Source organism: Pan paniscus, chromosome 8 (genome assembly GCF_029289425.2).
Source record: "Pan paniscus chromosome 8, NHGRI_mPanPan1-v2.0_pri, whole genome shotgun sequence".
NCBI lineage: Eukaryota > Metazoa > Chordata > Mammalia > Primates > Hominidae > Pan > Pan paniscus.
The window spans coordinates 111,679,354-111,695,329 of record NC_073257.2 but is presented as its reverse complement, the minus strand read 5'-3'; the positions used below and the strand labels follow the sequence as shown (position 1 = coordinate 111,695,329).

General features: G+C 39.5%; 1 protein-coding gene across 2 annotated transcripts in view; it reads right to left on the bottom strand.

Annotated features, from left to right (window-relative positions):
* ABCC2 (ATP binding cassette subfamily C member 2) overlaps positions 1-15,976 on the bottom strand; it is an 83,218-nt gene that overhangs the window by 53,800 nt on the left and 13,442 nt on the right. The window contains exons 2-4 of one of the 2 annotated variants that reach the window (XM_063607850.1): positions 15,396-15,545; positions 5,832-14,478; positions 3,926-4,099 (exon numbers count right to left, since the gene is read on the bottom strand). In XM_063607850.1, coding sequence (XP_063463920.1) covers positions 3,926-4,099; positions 5,832-5,864 — 207 coding nt within the window. In that variant the 5' untranslated portion in view covers positions 5,865-14,478; positions 15,396-15,545. Of the gene's footprint in view, positions 1-3,925; positions 4,100-5,831; positions 15,089-15,395; positions 15,546-15,976 lie in introns of those variants that run through there. The other variant, XM_034931269.3, reaches the window with a different exon arrangement.

The window sequence follows — 15,976 nt, the reverse complement described above, 5'->3', positions numbered from 1 at the left end:
GTGACTAGAGTACTGGGTACCTTTTTGTCCTTTTTTTTCTTTTTTTTTGAGACAGGGTCTACCTCTGTCGCCCAGGCTGAAGTGCAGTGGTGTGAACATGGCTCACTGCAGCCTTGACCTCCTTGAACTTGTCAAGTGATCTTCCCACCTCAGCCTCCCGAGTAGCTGGGACCACAGGCACATGCCACCATGCCTGGTGAATTTTTTTTATTTTTTGTAGAGATGGGTCTCACCAAGTTGGCCAGGCTGGTCTCGAAATGCTGGGCTCAAGCAATTCTCCCACTTCAGCTTCCCAAAGTGTTGGGATTACAGGCATGAGCTACTATGCCCAGCTCCTTTTGTACTTTTTGAACTTTGTGATCCTCTGAGAATTATCCGTTCAAAAGATAAGTTAAATACACTCACACCCCCATTAAAAAAATAAGGAAGTGATATGAACAGACAATTCGCAAATGAAATACACTTAACAAATTAAAAAAACAATTGCGTTAGTATTCATAAAAATGCAAAGCAACTCAGTGAGATGTCATGTTTACACATAAAAGTTGAAAATAACTCAATGCTGACAATGGTGCAAGGACATGCACTTTAACACACTGTTGGCAGGAATCTATGTTGGCAGCCTGCCTGGGCGACAGAACGAGACTCCGTCCCAAAAAAAAAAGGGGTAAAATATCAATACATGGTATAGCAATGGTACAGCATAGATAAACCTTGAACACATTGTGCTAAGTGAAAGAAGCCAATCAAAAAAGACCCATATTATATAATTCCATTCATATGAAATGTCTAGAACAGGGAAATCTATAAAGACAGAAAAGAGATTTAGCGGTTGCTAAGGATAAGGGGAATGAGGAGACGGGGTTAAAGATAATGAAATATTCTAAAATTGACTGTGGTGATGGTTGCACATATGTGTTAACATACTGAAAAAAACTGAATTGCATTTTTTTTTTTTTTTTTTTGAGACAGAGTCTGAAGCTGGAGTGCAGTGGCACGGTCTTGGCTCACTGTAACCTCCACCTCCCGGGTTCAAGTGATCCTCATGCCTCAGCCACCTGAGTAGCTGGGGTTACAGGTGTGTGCCACTGCACCAGGCTAATTTTTTTTTTTTTTTTTTTTGAGACGGAGTCTTGCTCTGTCACCCAGGCTGGAGTGCAGTGGCATGATCTCAGCTCACTGCAACCTCCACCTCCCAGGTTCAAGCAATTCTCTGCCTCAGTCTCCTGAGTAGCTGGGATTACAGGCGTCCGCCACCATGCCTGGCTAATTTTTGTATTTTTAGTAGAGACGGGGTTTCACCATGTTGGCCAGGCTGGTCTCGAACTCCTGACCTCGTGATCCACCCACCTCGGCCTCCCAAAGTGCTGAGATTACAAGCATGAGCCACCATGCCCAGCCGAATGTTTTTGTATTTTTAGTAGAGATGGGGTTTCACTGTGTTGGCCAAGCTGGTCTCAAACTCTTGACCTCAAGTGATCCACCCACCTCAGCCTCCCAAAGTGTTGGGATTACAGGCGTGAGCCACAGCGTCCAGCCTGAATTGTATTAAATGAGAGAACTGTATGGTATGTAAATTATATCTCAATAAAGTATTTTGTAAAAGAGTTAACTAATAGCTTTTATTAGGATGGGATATTGGTTTGCTCATTAACCAGCTTCTTCTTGGAAGCTCCAGAAAGTAGAAGAAGCCTCCCAACTTGATTGCTTCTAACCTCGAACAATGACTCAATTCCAAGGGTACTGAGAATGTTATTAAATGTTCAGAGTTGTTTAATGTTCAGAATGTTCAAAGTCTAACATGTGTTTCTTTCCTTTTTATTTTTATTTTATTTTATTTTTTTAAGAGATGGGGACTCGCTATGTTGCCAGGCTGGCCTCTAGTGATCCTACCACTTCTAGCTTCCAGAGGAACTGGGATTACAGGTATGTACCACTGAGGTCAGCTCTAACCTACTCTTGAATCAACCACTATTCCTAGAATGCATTTAACACCAACATTCAACAAATGTTGAATTCCAGTGGGAGTGTTTGAAACATGCTAGGTCCTCTGTGATGGGCACTCAGGTCAACAAGGGAGACAGTGACACTGTCCCAAGCTCTGAGACTGTTCTTTTTTGAATCAGAATCTAATAAAACCCATGATCAACCCCAACCTCAAAGTGTCAAGGTGAAATCCACTTCCTTTGGCCAAGCTCTTTCCTCCTTTAAGATTCCAGGTAATAAACATACGTGTGCATTGCGGCATTATTCACAGTAGCAAAGACTTGGAACCAACCCAAATGTCCAACAATGATAGACTGGATTAAGAAAATGTGGCACATATACACCATGGAATACTATGCAGCCATAAAAAATGATGAGTTCATGTCCTTTGTAGGGACATGGATGAAATTGGAAATCATCATTCTCAGTAAACTATCGCAAGAACAAAAAACCAAACACCGCATATTCTCACTCATAGGTGGGAATTGAACTATGAGATCACATGGACACAGGAAGGGGGATATCACACTCTGGGGACTGTGGTGGGGAGGGGGAAGGGGGGAGGGATAGCAATGGGAGATATACCTAATGCTAGATGACGAGTTAGTGGGTGCAGCGCACCAGCATGGCACATGTATACATATGTAACTAACCTGCACAATGTGCACATGTACCCTAAAACTTAAAGTATAATTAAATAAATAAATAAATAAAATAAAATAAAAATAAAATAAAATAAAATAAAATAAAATGGTTATTCTGGTTAACAAAAAAAAAAAAAAAAAGATTCCAGGTAACCTGAGTCATTGTTAGGTATGCTAGTAGAACAATGGAATCTAGTTTGCCTTTCTAAAAACCTATTGAAAGATAAGGACTGACAGAGGCTGTGCGGGTGGCTCAGGCTTGTAATCCCAGCACTTTGGGAGGCCGAGGCAGGAGGGATCACTTGAGGTCATGAGTTCGAGACCAGTCTGGCCAACATGGCGAAATCCCGCCCTACTAAAAATACAAAAATTAGCTGGGCATGGTGGCGTGCTCCTGTAATCCCAGCTACTCGGGAGGGGTTGAGGCATAAGAATTGCTTGAACCCAGGAGGTGGAGGTTGCAGTGAGCCAAGATAGTGCCACTGCACTCCAGCCTGGGCAACAGAGTGAGACTCCATTTAAAATGGTAGTAATAATGATAATAAGGAGAGACAGAAAAAAAAATAGTGAAAAGAAGCAGATGGAAGATTTTATGAGATAATTTTACAACCTCGAATGAGGGTCTTGGGTTCCCACAAGACCCTTCCCTGAGTGAGTTGGTGCAGCTGGCTGAGGGCTCCTCCCCTCCTGGCCCCTCCTGGGCCTCTCCTGCAGACCTGTCCTTTCCATTATTTCCCTACTCGTGCTTGTCACTGTGCACACTTATCCCTCCTCCTTCTACTGTGAGTGATCATCCTGACTCATCAAATGTGCGGGGAAAATGGAAACCTTATTTCGGACCCAAGTTTTTGAAGATGAGTGATAGTTGGATTGCCTCAGTGGGGCAGGAGATCCATTATCTAGCTCATTTTCATGAGGTAGATGCCAACTGAATTACAGTCCACTGATTTATTAGAGCTGTTTAAAGACAGGTGATCCAGTGTTCATTTCTCAAATGCTATAAAGATAATTTGATTGATTATATGCCCTTTGTGTTTAGGGAACCCAATATCCACAAGAATTAAGAGTCACCATTCTTATGCAAAAATCAAAGCCACTTTGATTTAAGAAATGCAGCGAGGGACCCATGAGAATTAGGGTAGATGGAGAGAGGGAAACCTAGAGCCTGGCTCTACCTGAGACAATGGCACCTGGGACAGCTGCTTAAAGACAAGGAAGAGAACACTAACCACCAAGAAAATGTCTCTACTGTGCACCAAGGAATTAGAGTTCAGAAACAGTGGTGTTAACTTTACCTGCTTAGCAAGATAGAGTTTGGTGGTAGAGGATCTCTTGGTCCTGGATTTATACACGTGGAGAAGCTGCCAGGGGGCCAGGAGCCATAGGAAGCCCAAGGGAATCCACACCAGAACAGTTTGCTCAAAACAAAGTGGCAGGTCTGCCTCCGGACTGTCCAGGAATGAGGAATTCTGGAGACCAAAGGGGAAGGATTGTTGCATACATGCATTGTGAAGACAGAAAACCACCCTGCAGCACATCCCACTGCTTTCACACAATTTAAACTCAACTCCATATCCATATCCAGCCTTACCCTTTAACTATCCGTATTTTCCTATTTGTGCACATGGATACAAATTCACCATTTAATGACAAATGTAGTTACTTTCTGGCCAACCCACCCTCCAAAAACCTGTCTTCTTGTGATTCTAAGTGAATTTTGTACCAGCTATTCTGAGTAAACCTCACCACTGCATTTGCCAAATTATAGGATGAAGAAGGACTGTTCCCCAGTTTAAAGGACAGAATAGTTCCCTGGGATATAAAAAATTATTCAAGTTTCTAGCACTAACTGAACTCACTGGCAGATATTCAAACATGCAGGCGCCATGCAGGGAGAATGCTTAGTCATACTGTAACATTTGCTCTCTGATGGCCCAAAGCGCTTACATTAAAAACCTGGCCAGTTTCAGCACAGCAGTGACAACAGCATTGTTGGACAGAAGGCTTCCAACCAGCAAGTTTTGTGCAGTCTTTGCATTCTGCGATAAATGGAAGTGTCTTGTGAAGTGGAAGTTGGGGGGTGGGGGGTGGGCACCAATTCTTGTATCTGAGTCACATGAGTGTAGATTTTTCTTTTCCTATAAATAGTTAAAAATTGTTTTATATGATTATTTATACAGACTCTTTAAAGAATTGCTTGCGATGCCCTGACCAAGAAAGTTTGTCAGGTAGTTCTCAGAAAGAATTCTCAAGAGATGGCCTGTCTAGATACTACAGCCCATGAAGATCCACCTTGCCGTGGTATACACTCCTGGCCTCGAGGGTCTTGGGACCCAGGTCCTTTCTAAGACACAAGGTGCTGCCCAGGTGCTCTGCTATCTCATCCCTGCCCCCTCACCTCTATATAAGGTTATCAAATGTTAGAATTCAGAAGAATCACTTAAGATACTTAAACTATATTTATTGCCCCAGGTGATTCTGATGCTGAGGCCAGGAGTTTGCAGATGACACTTTCTCACCAAACCCTTACTAAAATCACTAAATCTAAGGTCCTTTTTTGTTTTCTATTCCACTAGACCTTTGATACTGTTGATTGGCCCCTATCTTGAAATTTTTTGCTATCTATGACTCCGTAATGTTACACTGTTCTTGTTCACCCTCTAAGTGGTGTCTCTTCTTTTCCTTAAAAACAATATTACCCAACTCTAGTTGTTCAAAAATTATTTCAGTGCTCATGATGCCCAAAGTTGCATCCCTAGACTCAACTTCTAGTCCATATCATTAGTTGCCAGTTCTTCCAGAACTTATCATTATCATTTCAACATCAACATGTCTCAGCAAGACTCAGTCACGGACCTTCTCTTCCTTCTACTAGCAAAGTATGCAACAACAATTCTCCTTCCTCACACGCATTAAATTGGAAGGTTTTTACCTGTTTCTCTTTAGAGAAGGCAATTTTGCAACTAGCTAGTACAAGAGTCTGATATAAAAAAACATACGACAGAGAATAATTTGCATTACATTTCCCAGATCTTATATCCTCTGGAGATATTATGAATTATGCTTTCTAAAAAGCCTGAGCTTTAGACCAATTGCACAGCTAACATTTCTGGTTCTTGTTGGTGACCACCCTAAGTTAACTAACTACCACTTGTTCTGAGTCTGAGAAGAGTCAATATGAAGATAAATGTAATTTCTCACCCAAAAAGTAGAGTTGCAGAACTTCTCCAGCATGATTCCTGGACTGCGTCTGGAACGAAGACTCTTCTATTAATATGATTGTGTTGTTTCTTCTTTACTTGTTTCGTCAAAGAAAGTGGAACAGGAATTATCTACCATTCTGATGTTCTGCGTAAAGGATGACCTTTCATCCCAACCATTTAATCGTTAACCTTGCCTAGATGCATGTTACATTGAAACAGTGGATGGACATGTGACTAAAAAGCCCTAGGGACAGGGAGACTCACCAGTTCCCAAAGTACAAGAGGCCTCTGTAGGAGTGGCCTTACATAAAAGGAACCACTGAAAGATGTCAACAGAGCTGGCCAACAAATCAAGAGTGCACAGTCTTTCATTTTCCTAAGGACATATGACCCACAAAGGGCAGCATCAGTAGAGGGGCAGGCACCCCTAAATGTGCAGTTTCGCTTCTGCTACAAGATCTTAGAGTTTATAGAAATGTGAAATATCCTTCTTCCTTAGATTTTTAATTAAAAATATAGAATCTAAAACATGGTTTAAATATGATGTAAACTTTCTTTGAAGAAGTCAGGTTATAAAATAGCTTATCCAGTGTGAGCCTATATGTTATATACATAATACAGGCTTTCAAAAGGTCTATCTGCCTGAGAGGTAGTATGCCAAATGGGAATGAAGCCTTTGCCAGGCATTGTAAATATGATATCATGATAAAACATCAGGGCCAGAGGAGAGGGGTGATTCTGTAAACAGAGTGGTGGCATCAGTCGGTAGAAACTGTCATCGACCCAACCTTTTCTTTTTTTGTTATTGTTTTTTGTTTTTCGAGACAGGGTCTTGGTCTGTTGCCTGAGCTAGAGTGCAGTGTTGCCATCATGATTCATTGCAGCCTTGACCTCATGGGTTCAAGCGATCTTCCTGCCTCAGCTTCCTGAGTAGCTGGGACTACAGGCACATGCCAACAAGCCCAGCTAATTAAAAAAATGTTTTCTGTAGGGACGGGGTCTCACTATGTTGCCCAGGCTGGTCTCAAACTCCGGGCTTCAACAATCCTCCTGCCTTGGCCTCCCAAAGGGCTGGGATTGCAGGCATGAGCTACCATGCCCCACCTGACCCAACCTTTTGTACTGTCACTTAAATTGCTTTAAGAACATGCTTTTTTCATGATATCATGAACCACCCATGCGGTATCCTAGCTAAAATATAACCACCCATGCAGTATCCTAGCTAAAAAAAATTGGCCTTAAATCTGGTCAAATTCTAGATCTAACTACCGGATTATAAGAAACACAGGAACATGCTAAAGGACTCCATTGGAATGCAATTGTCAAAATCCAGAATATGGGAGATTCTATAGTGCAAATGATTCCATTTTTTAATAAATAAATTAAAAGAAGGAAAGGAGTCAAAGGAACTTACAAATTACAAGAGAATCAAGAGGCATATCAGCCAAATGTGAATTGTATGGACCTTGTTACTGATTTTAAAAGTCAAGTATACACATAAAAAAAATGAAAAGGCAGCATTCAGTGTGGGAGAAAATATTTGCAGACCATATAACTGATGAAGAGTTAATATCCACAATATACTATAAGGAACTCATACAACTCAATAGCAAACATACACTAACAAATTAAAAAGTGGGCAAAGGACTTGAACAGACACTTTTCCAAAGAAGACATATAAATGGTCAACAGGTATATGACAACTGAATCAACTTCACAAGTCATCTGGAAAACACAAATCAAAACCACAGTTAGATACCACCTCATACCTATTAGGATGGCTATTACAAAAAAAAAAAACAAGATAAGTGCTGGCAAGGGTGTGGAGAAAAGGGAACCCTAGTATACTGTTGATGGAAATGTAAATTGGTCTGACCATTATGAAAACATATGGCAGTTTCTCCATCATTTTCCATACCACTCACCAGAAGAGCCAGGAAAGGTCAGCTGTGGAACTAAGAGATCTCACTTGGGGCAGGGTGCACCTTTAGGCTGCATACTTCTCTTGGCACTGGTGGTAGGACTCGGGGTCTGGGGGAACTCTTGGTAAAACTTTGAGAAATATAAGGTCAAGGATTAACACCTAATTTTCTTTTTTTAATTTTTTTGTAGAGCCTCAAACTCCTGGGCTCAAGCGATCCATTCGCCTCGGCCTCCCAAACTGCTGGGATTACAGGCATGAGCCATCGTGTCTGGCCTAAACGTTCTAAGTAATCAAAAAAAGAGAGGGTGGAGAATCTAAATGTTCATCAAAACAAGTTGCTTGAAGTATAAAATATGTACTCATAGGGAATATTGAATGAGAAAAGCAAGTAAGGAGCCAGGAAGTCACGAATCTTTCCTAACAATAACTAAAAATCTGAACAAATAGAAAAATCAACAACTCTTCTTAGATCTGTAGAGAGATAAGGTTACAGGGCAAACTGAAGAGATAAACAAGAGAATATCAAAAATCACAATTTACTGGCGCAGAAATCTCAGCAGGGGCCGGGCGTGGTGGCGGGCGCCTGTAGTCCCAGCTACTCGGAGATGCTGAGGCAGGAGAATGGCGTGAACCCGGGAAGCGGAGCTTGCAGTGAGCTGAGATCACGCCACTGCACTCCAGCCTGGGCGACAGAGACTCTGTCTCAAAAAAAAAAAAAAAAAAAAAAGAAATCTCAGCAGGAACCAGGGCTAGGGCAGGAAAACCTGAACTGTAATTGAATTGCCGGAGGCCCAGTGTAGATAAGTTTGAGAGAGAAAAATTCCAGAGTGACTCAGCCATAAGGAGGGGATGATCTCCACACTTTCATGAGTTTACCCATAGGAATTCAAAGAGGTTCTCAAATATTGTTCTCTTTTTATTAGAGAAAAATCTCCTCCTGCTTCCATGTTCCTGGCAGAGGGGATAGGAAAAGTAACCATTTGAAATATACCTGGACACTCTATTCTTCTCTTCTAAACAAAGTCTGCCCTTGGGAAAACCTGTTTAAATAGAGCCTAATGCTCGTGATTTATAGGAGCCTAAATGATGCAGGAGAAGGGAAATAAGAACTCCAGTCTCTTCTAGCCTTCCACATGAAAACTGAAAATACCCAGCTGCAGCCCACTCTAGCCATCACGTCCCACCTAACAGGGATCGGGGCAGATAGGAACTGAGAAGCACTTGTGAAATTCAGTCTAGAGACACAGGTTTACGAAAAGACTGAGACCTCTTCACAGAACTATAGAACTCTTCCTCTCCCCCTCCCCCACTGTATACCACACTACTAAAGGTCTAGTTACAGCACTTCCTTTTACCCCGTATATCCTGTCCAGCTATGAAGAAAACATTGCCAGGCATACTAAAAGGCAAAAAAAAAAAAAAAAAAAAAGGCTTTAAAGAGACAGAGAGCAAGCATGAGAACCAAACTCAGATATGACTGGGATGTTGGAATTATCAGACCAGAAATTTAAAACAACTATGATCACAATGCCAAGGGCTCTAATGGATAAAGTAGGCAGCATACAAGAACAAATGGGTCGATGTAAGCAGAGAGTTTAAATTCTAAGAAAGAACTAAAAAGAAATAAATACTAGAGATCAAAAACACTGTAATAGAAATAAAGAATGCCTTTGATGGGCTTTTTGGTAGACTGAACAAGGCTGAAAACAGAATATTTGAACTTGAAAATAACTGCTAAAACTGCAAAAATAAGTAAGACTATATAAACAGAATCTCCAAGAACTATGGGACAACTACAAAGGGTATAACATATGTGTAATGGAAATAGCAGGAAGAGAATAACCAGAGAAAGGAACAGAATAAATATTTGAAGCAATAATGGAAGAGAATTTCTCTCATACTAATTTCAGACACCAAATCACAGATCACAGAAGTTGAGAGAACACCAAGTAGAACAAATGCCAAACAAACAAACAAAAGCCCTACAACCAGGCATGCATATATAAGTTGCAGGAAATCAAAGATAAAAAATTCTGAATGAAGCCCGGGGAAAAAGACCTTACCTGTAGAGGAGAAAAGATGAAAATTATGTCCAACTTTTCCTCAGCAAGCATGCAAGCAAGAAGAGAATGGAATGAAATATTTACAGTGGTGAGAGAAAAAAGCCACCAACAGCCAGCATTCTGTACCCACAAAATTATTCTTTAAAAGTAAAGAGAAGCCAGGCACAGTGGTGCATGCCTATAGTCCCAGCTATTCAGGAGGCTGAGGTGGAGGGATTGCTTGATCCAAGAGTTTGAGTCCAGCCTGGGCAGCATAGTGAGACACACTCTCTCTCTCTCTCTCTCTCTCTCTGTCTCTCTCTCTCTCTCTCTCTATATATATATATATAATAAAAAATACATAAATACATTCTCACACAAACAAAGACTGAGGGAATTTGTTGCCAGTAGACCTGCCTTGCAAGAAATGTTAAAAGAATTCCTATAGAGGAGTGGTCCCCAACCTTTTTGGCACCAGAGACCAATTTTGTGGGGAATGGTTTCAGGATGAAACTGTTCCACCTCAGATCATCAGGCATTAGATCTCATAAGGGTGTGCAACCTAGATCCCTCACATGCACACTTCACAATAGGGCTCACACTCCTATGAGAATCACATGCCTCTGCTGATCTGACAGGAGGTGGAGCTAAGAAGCCTGCTGCTCACCACCTGCTGTGCAGCCCTAACAGGCCTTGTACCAGTACCAGTTTGCGGCCCAGGTGCTGGGGACCCCTGCTTAAGAGAGAAGGAAAATGATATAGGTCAGAAATTTGGATTTACATAAAGAAAGGAAGAGCACTGGAGAAGAAATAAGGTAAAATAAATTATTTAATTCTAATTGACCTAAAAAATAGCAGTTCACTCAAAATAATAGCAACAATGTACTCAATCATGCATATTTCTGTGTATATTTTTAAATGCTTATGTATAACAAAAATGAATGACAGCAAAGACATAAGGGATGGGAGGGAGAATTAGGGTTATTTTGTTATTATAAGGTACTCGCACTACCTGTAAAGCAGCATAGTGTTCTTTGAAAGTGGACTTGGATTCATTGTAAATGTGTATTTAAAACTCTATGGCTGGGATCCTGGGCACTTTGGGAGGCTGAGGTGGGCAAATCACAAGGTCAGGAGTTACAGATGATCCTGGCCAACATGGTGAAACCCCGTCTCTACTAAAAATACAAAAATTACCTGGGCGTGGCGGCACATGCCTATAATCCAGCTACTCAGGAGGCTGGAGAATCACTTGAACCCGGAAGGTGGAGGTTGCAGTGAGCCGAGACGGTGCCACTGCACTCCAGCCTGGCGACAGAGCTAGACTCCGTCTCAAAAAGAAAACCAAAAACAAACAAACAAACAAAAAACCTCTAGGGCAACTGCTAAAAATGTAAAAAAGAAAAAGAGGAAGTATAACTGATATGCTAAGAAAGAAGAGAAAATGTAATCATATAAAACAGTCAACTAAACCACAAAAGTGAAAAAAAGAGTGGAAGAAAAAATAGGAAAAGAGAACAAAGACAACAAAGAGAAATAGTCACCACAAACATGGTAGATAATAATCCAACTGTATCAATCATCATATTAAACATCAATAGTCATAATATACCAGACAATGGAATATTATTCAGTGCTAAAAAGAAATGAACTATTGAGCCATGAAAAGATGTGTAGGAAACTTACATGCATATTATTAAGTGAAAGAAGTCAACCTGAAAAGGCTACATACTGTATTATTCCAACTAGACGGCATTCTGGAAAAGTCAAAACTAGGGAGACAGTAAAAAGATCACAGGTTGCCAGGGGTTAGCAGGGAGGGAGGAATGAATAGGTGGAGCTCAGAGCATTTTTAGGGCAGTGAAATTATTCTGTATGATAACTATAGTTGTGAATAGATGTCATTATAAATTTGTCCAAACTCATAGAATATAGAAAACCAATAGTGAACCTTAGTGTAAACTATGGGCTTTGTGTGATAGTGTTATGTCAATGTAGGTTCATCAGTTGACACAAATGTACCCCTCTGGTGGGGGCTGCTGATAAATTGATGATGAGGGAGGCTATACATAATGGGGGCAGGGCATTATGTGAAGTCTCTATACTTTCTGTTCAATTTTGCTGTGAACCTAAAACTGCTCTAAGAAATAAAGTCTATTTTAAAAAAGCAAGTGGTAGAATAGTGTGATTCCATTTTGATTTAAAAAATTATGTATTTACACTTAACAGATTCAAACAATATAAACGTTGATTCAAATAAACTGTTCGTAGTGGTCATTCTTGGGGTGGGGGAAGGCAGGGGCTTCTGAGCCTATCTTTTTTACATTAATGAATGTAAAAAATGAAATGAATGAATATGAAAGTTCCTGCAGCCCAAAATGGGTTCTAAAAGGACTGACAGAAGCATTGCAGAACCATGATCTGTAATCTTCTGGAATCACTGAGAATCATAAAAGCATCAAAAGATGGGACGAATGCCTTGATGTTTTTAATAGGGATAGGAAGGCTGTACAATGAAACACTGCAAAACATAAATAAAGGTGTCAGGAAACCTGAATTCTAAACTTAGCTCTGCTGGTCCTATGTAAAAAGATTGATCCCAAATCTCCTCTTAATGGTCTCAAAATATCTCTTCTTAATGACTCAGTGTGGGTGTGCTGCAGTGTAAATCATTGATTGCACAGAGATAATTCAATAGAAAAGAATGACTCATCTACATGATTCAGGAGAAAATATGCTGTATCATTTCTATTTAGCAAGCAAATGTTAACTAATTAAGTTTTGCACTTAAATAACTTTGAAAAATCTACAAAAGTTCAATGTCCAAGATAAGCACAGAGTGGTACACTTTTGGTTAATCATTAGGGATAGATTTAATAAGGATTTTCATTCTTGTGTAGTATCTTGGAACACATATCCAAATTTAAGTGGGAACAGTAAAAACATTGTTTTCCCTTCACATTTTTTAAATTGAGCCGAGTAATTCATGTTCCTATAAAAAATTAAAAACTGTAACTAGGAAATAATAAAATAATTACTCCCAAATTCTCCCCCCAAGAATAATATTAACATTTTTATACTTCCAAAACAAACAAAAATCTTTTTAGAGGCCGGGCGCAGTGGCTCATGCCTGTAATCCCAGCCCTTTGGGAGGCCGTGGCAGACGGATCGCCTGAGGTTGGGAGTTCGAGACCAGCCTGACCAACAGGGAGAAACCCCATTTCTACTAAAAATACAAAATTAGCCAGGCGTGGTGGTGCATGCCTGCAATCCCAGCTACTCGGGAGGCTGAGGCAGGAGAATGGCTTGAACCTGGGAGGTGGAGGTTGTGGTGAGCCGAGATCATGCCATTGCACTCCAGTCTGGGCAACAAGAGCGAAACTCTGTCTCAAAAAAAAAAAAAAAAGAAAAAAAAATATATATATAGTTTTGGAATATCCAGGGACCAAAAAAGACATACAGATAATTGAATTAACATGAATTTTAAAAAAAACTTTCTTCTATTGTAAAACTATTCTTCCTGTAATTATTAAAAATTGAAATACAGTGAAATTCTTTTGAATAAATTCAAAGAATATGTTAAATAATGAATGAACTCATTGAATTAGACTTAGGTTCTATAAAAAAGAGTTAACTATTCAGTTTTAGATAATTTTTACAAAGAGTATATACTTTTACAAATAATGAAAGTTATCAGTGGTACAGAATGATGTTCCTTGTATATTCAAAGGATAAACTTTTAACTTGTGACAAACTACCGCAAATGGGCTGAATTGTTCCATATTTTTTGGGCAACAGGATATCAACATAGAAAATAAATGATTAGGCCGAGCATGGTGGCTCTTGCCTGTAAACGCAGCACTTTGGGAGGCTGAGGCGGGTGGATCACTTGCGGTCAGGAGTTCCAGACCAGCCTGGACAACATGGCAAAACCCCGTCTCTACTAAAAAATACAAAAATTAGCTGGGCGTGGTGGTGAGCTCCTGTAATCCCAGCTACTCAGGAGGCTGAGGCAGAGAATCGCTTGAACCTAGGAGGCAGAGGTTGCAGTGAGCCGAAATGGTGCCATTGCACTCCAGCCTGGGTGACAGAACAAGACTCTGTCAAATTAAAAAAAAAAAAAAAGAAAGAAAGAAAGAAAAAGAAAGAAAGAAAGATTAATTTAGGTCTTTACTTCATATCATCCCATACAGTACATCCTTGATAGGTCATAAAATACCAGAAAAAAATGAACTAACATAAAAAGATGCACTAGACAAAAAAATACTCTTCTGAGTACTGGAAACAAAGGATAATATTATAAAAGAGAAATATGTATACATAATTTTTAAAGACAATGTTATAAAACAAATATTAATATTGAAAGCAGCCAAACTGAAAATATATCTGATATAAATAACATGGGGGGCAATATAAACAGTAAATTATCACATGGAAAAACATATAGATAGCTTCACAAGCAATTAAATACAAGTAAATTATCAAACATTTCTGAAAGAAACTGTTAATAGTGGTTAATTGCAGGAGAGCTAGAAGACTGAAAAAAATAAGCTAAAAAAAACCCCACACATATAAGGGCTGGATGCAATGTCTCACGCTTATGTAATCTCAACACTTTGTAAGGCCAAAGCAGGAGGATCACTTGAGACCAGCCTTGGCAACATAGCAAGACCCCAGCTCTACAAAAAAAAAAAAAAAAAAAAAAAAAAAAAAAAAAAAAAATTAGCCAGTTGTGGTGGTGCATTCCTGTAGTCTCAGCTACTTGGTAGGCTAAAGGTGGAGGATTGCTTGAGCCCAGGAGTTTAAGGTGGCAGTGAGCTGATTGTGCCACTACACTGCAGCCTGGGTGACAAAGCGAGATCCTGTCTCTATTTTATTTTTTCTTTTCAGAAAGCCCAGACCTTACAAGACACCTTGTCTCTCGATCTCTCTCTCTCTCTCAAAAGAAAGAAAGAGAAATATAAGATGTTGAATGTTGTAGGATATTAGCATATTAGTTCCCTGAAAGCATCACCAACACAACCTGTTGATCAAAACAATCTGTTGATAACACAAAGCTGTGTTTATTTTTATCATGGTAAGGAAAAACACTACCTTGACATATGTTGGTCTTTTTACTATGAACTTATTTAAGTGCATAATAACAAATTCATTCTTATAATTTATATTTGGACTATTATTATAGATAGTTTTGTGAATTGAGAACATGAGAATGGCCAAATTAGTGGGCCCAAGAAAATTTGCTGTACAAATATCTTTAAGCCTACTGCCAAGAATGTAAAATATGTATTTCTCTGTGTGTTTATATATGTTCAGACATACAAGTAGAAATTTTCAGAGTGCTTTTATTAGCACTTAAAATATTAGCACTGTAAAATATGTATTTCTCTGTGTGTTTATATATGTTCAGACATATAAGTAGAAATTTTGAGAGTGCTTTTATTAGCACTTAGCTTTTCAGCTAGTTTTTTTTTTTAACTTGTTGTTTTGGTAAATTTGAGAGAGATTACCAAGTGGTAATTTGCAAAAGGAGTTTGCAGTAAGAGGTCTACATCTTATTTAAAGAATATCTTACTTTGAGCTTAAATTATTTTACCATTGAGGTTGCATCCACAGAGCATCGAGTACAGTGCTGGGTACAAGGATACGGGCTAAAGTGTGCTATTCTTGTAATCATGACTTCTGACATGAGAGACAACTGTGTTGTATCACGTATCCAGGAGAAGGAGATTCTGTTTCTTTTGACCTATAAAGAAGGTAAGGGCCATTACTTCGGTATCTTGTAAGTGGACCCTTGTGAATGAGTTGAAAGATCTTCAAATAGGATCACTTATTTACAGGTGTCTTATCTTCACAGAAACTATAATTGACTTCTAAACAATTTCAAGGTACAAAGTACTTAATGAAGTCGACTGAACTCTGAGTGACTTATGTAAGCTGTATGGTGGTTTAAAAGCCATTGAACTCAGCCAACCCAAATGACTTAACTAGTAAGATAGTTTTCCTAAAGATAGGATATCTCTTGCAAATGACTGTCATACTGTAACAGAGCTTTGGAAGGTTCTTAACCCTACTAACAAAGGTCGCTAGCAACTGCTAGAAGGAAAATGAACTTATTCTCCAATTATATTAAAATTCTTCTGAAGGGTATACCCAACTTCGGCTGGGCATGGTGGC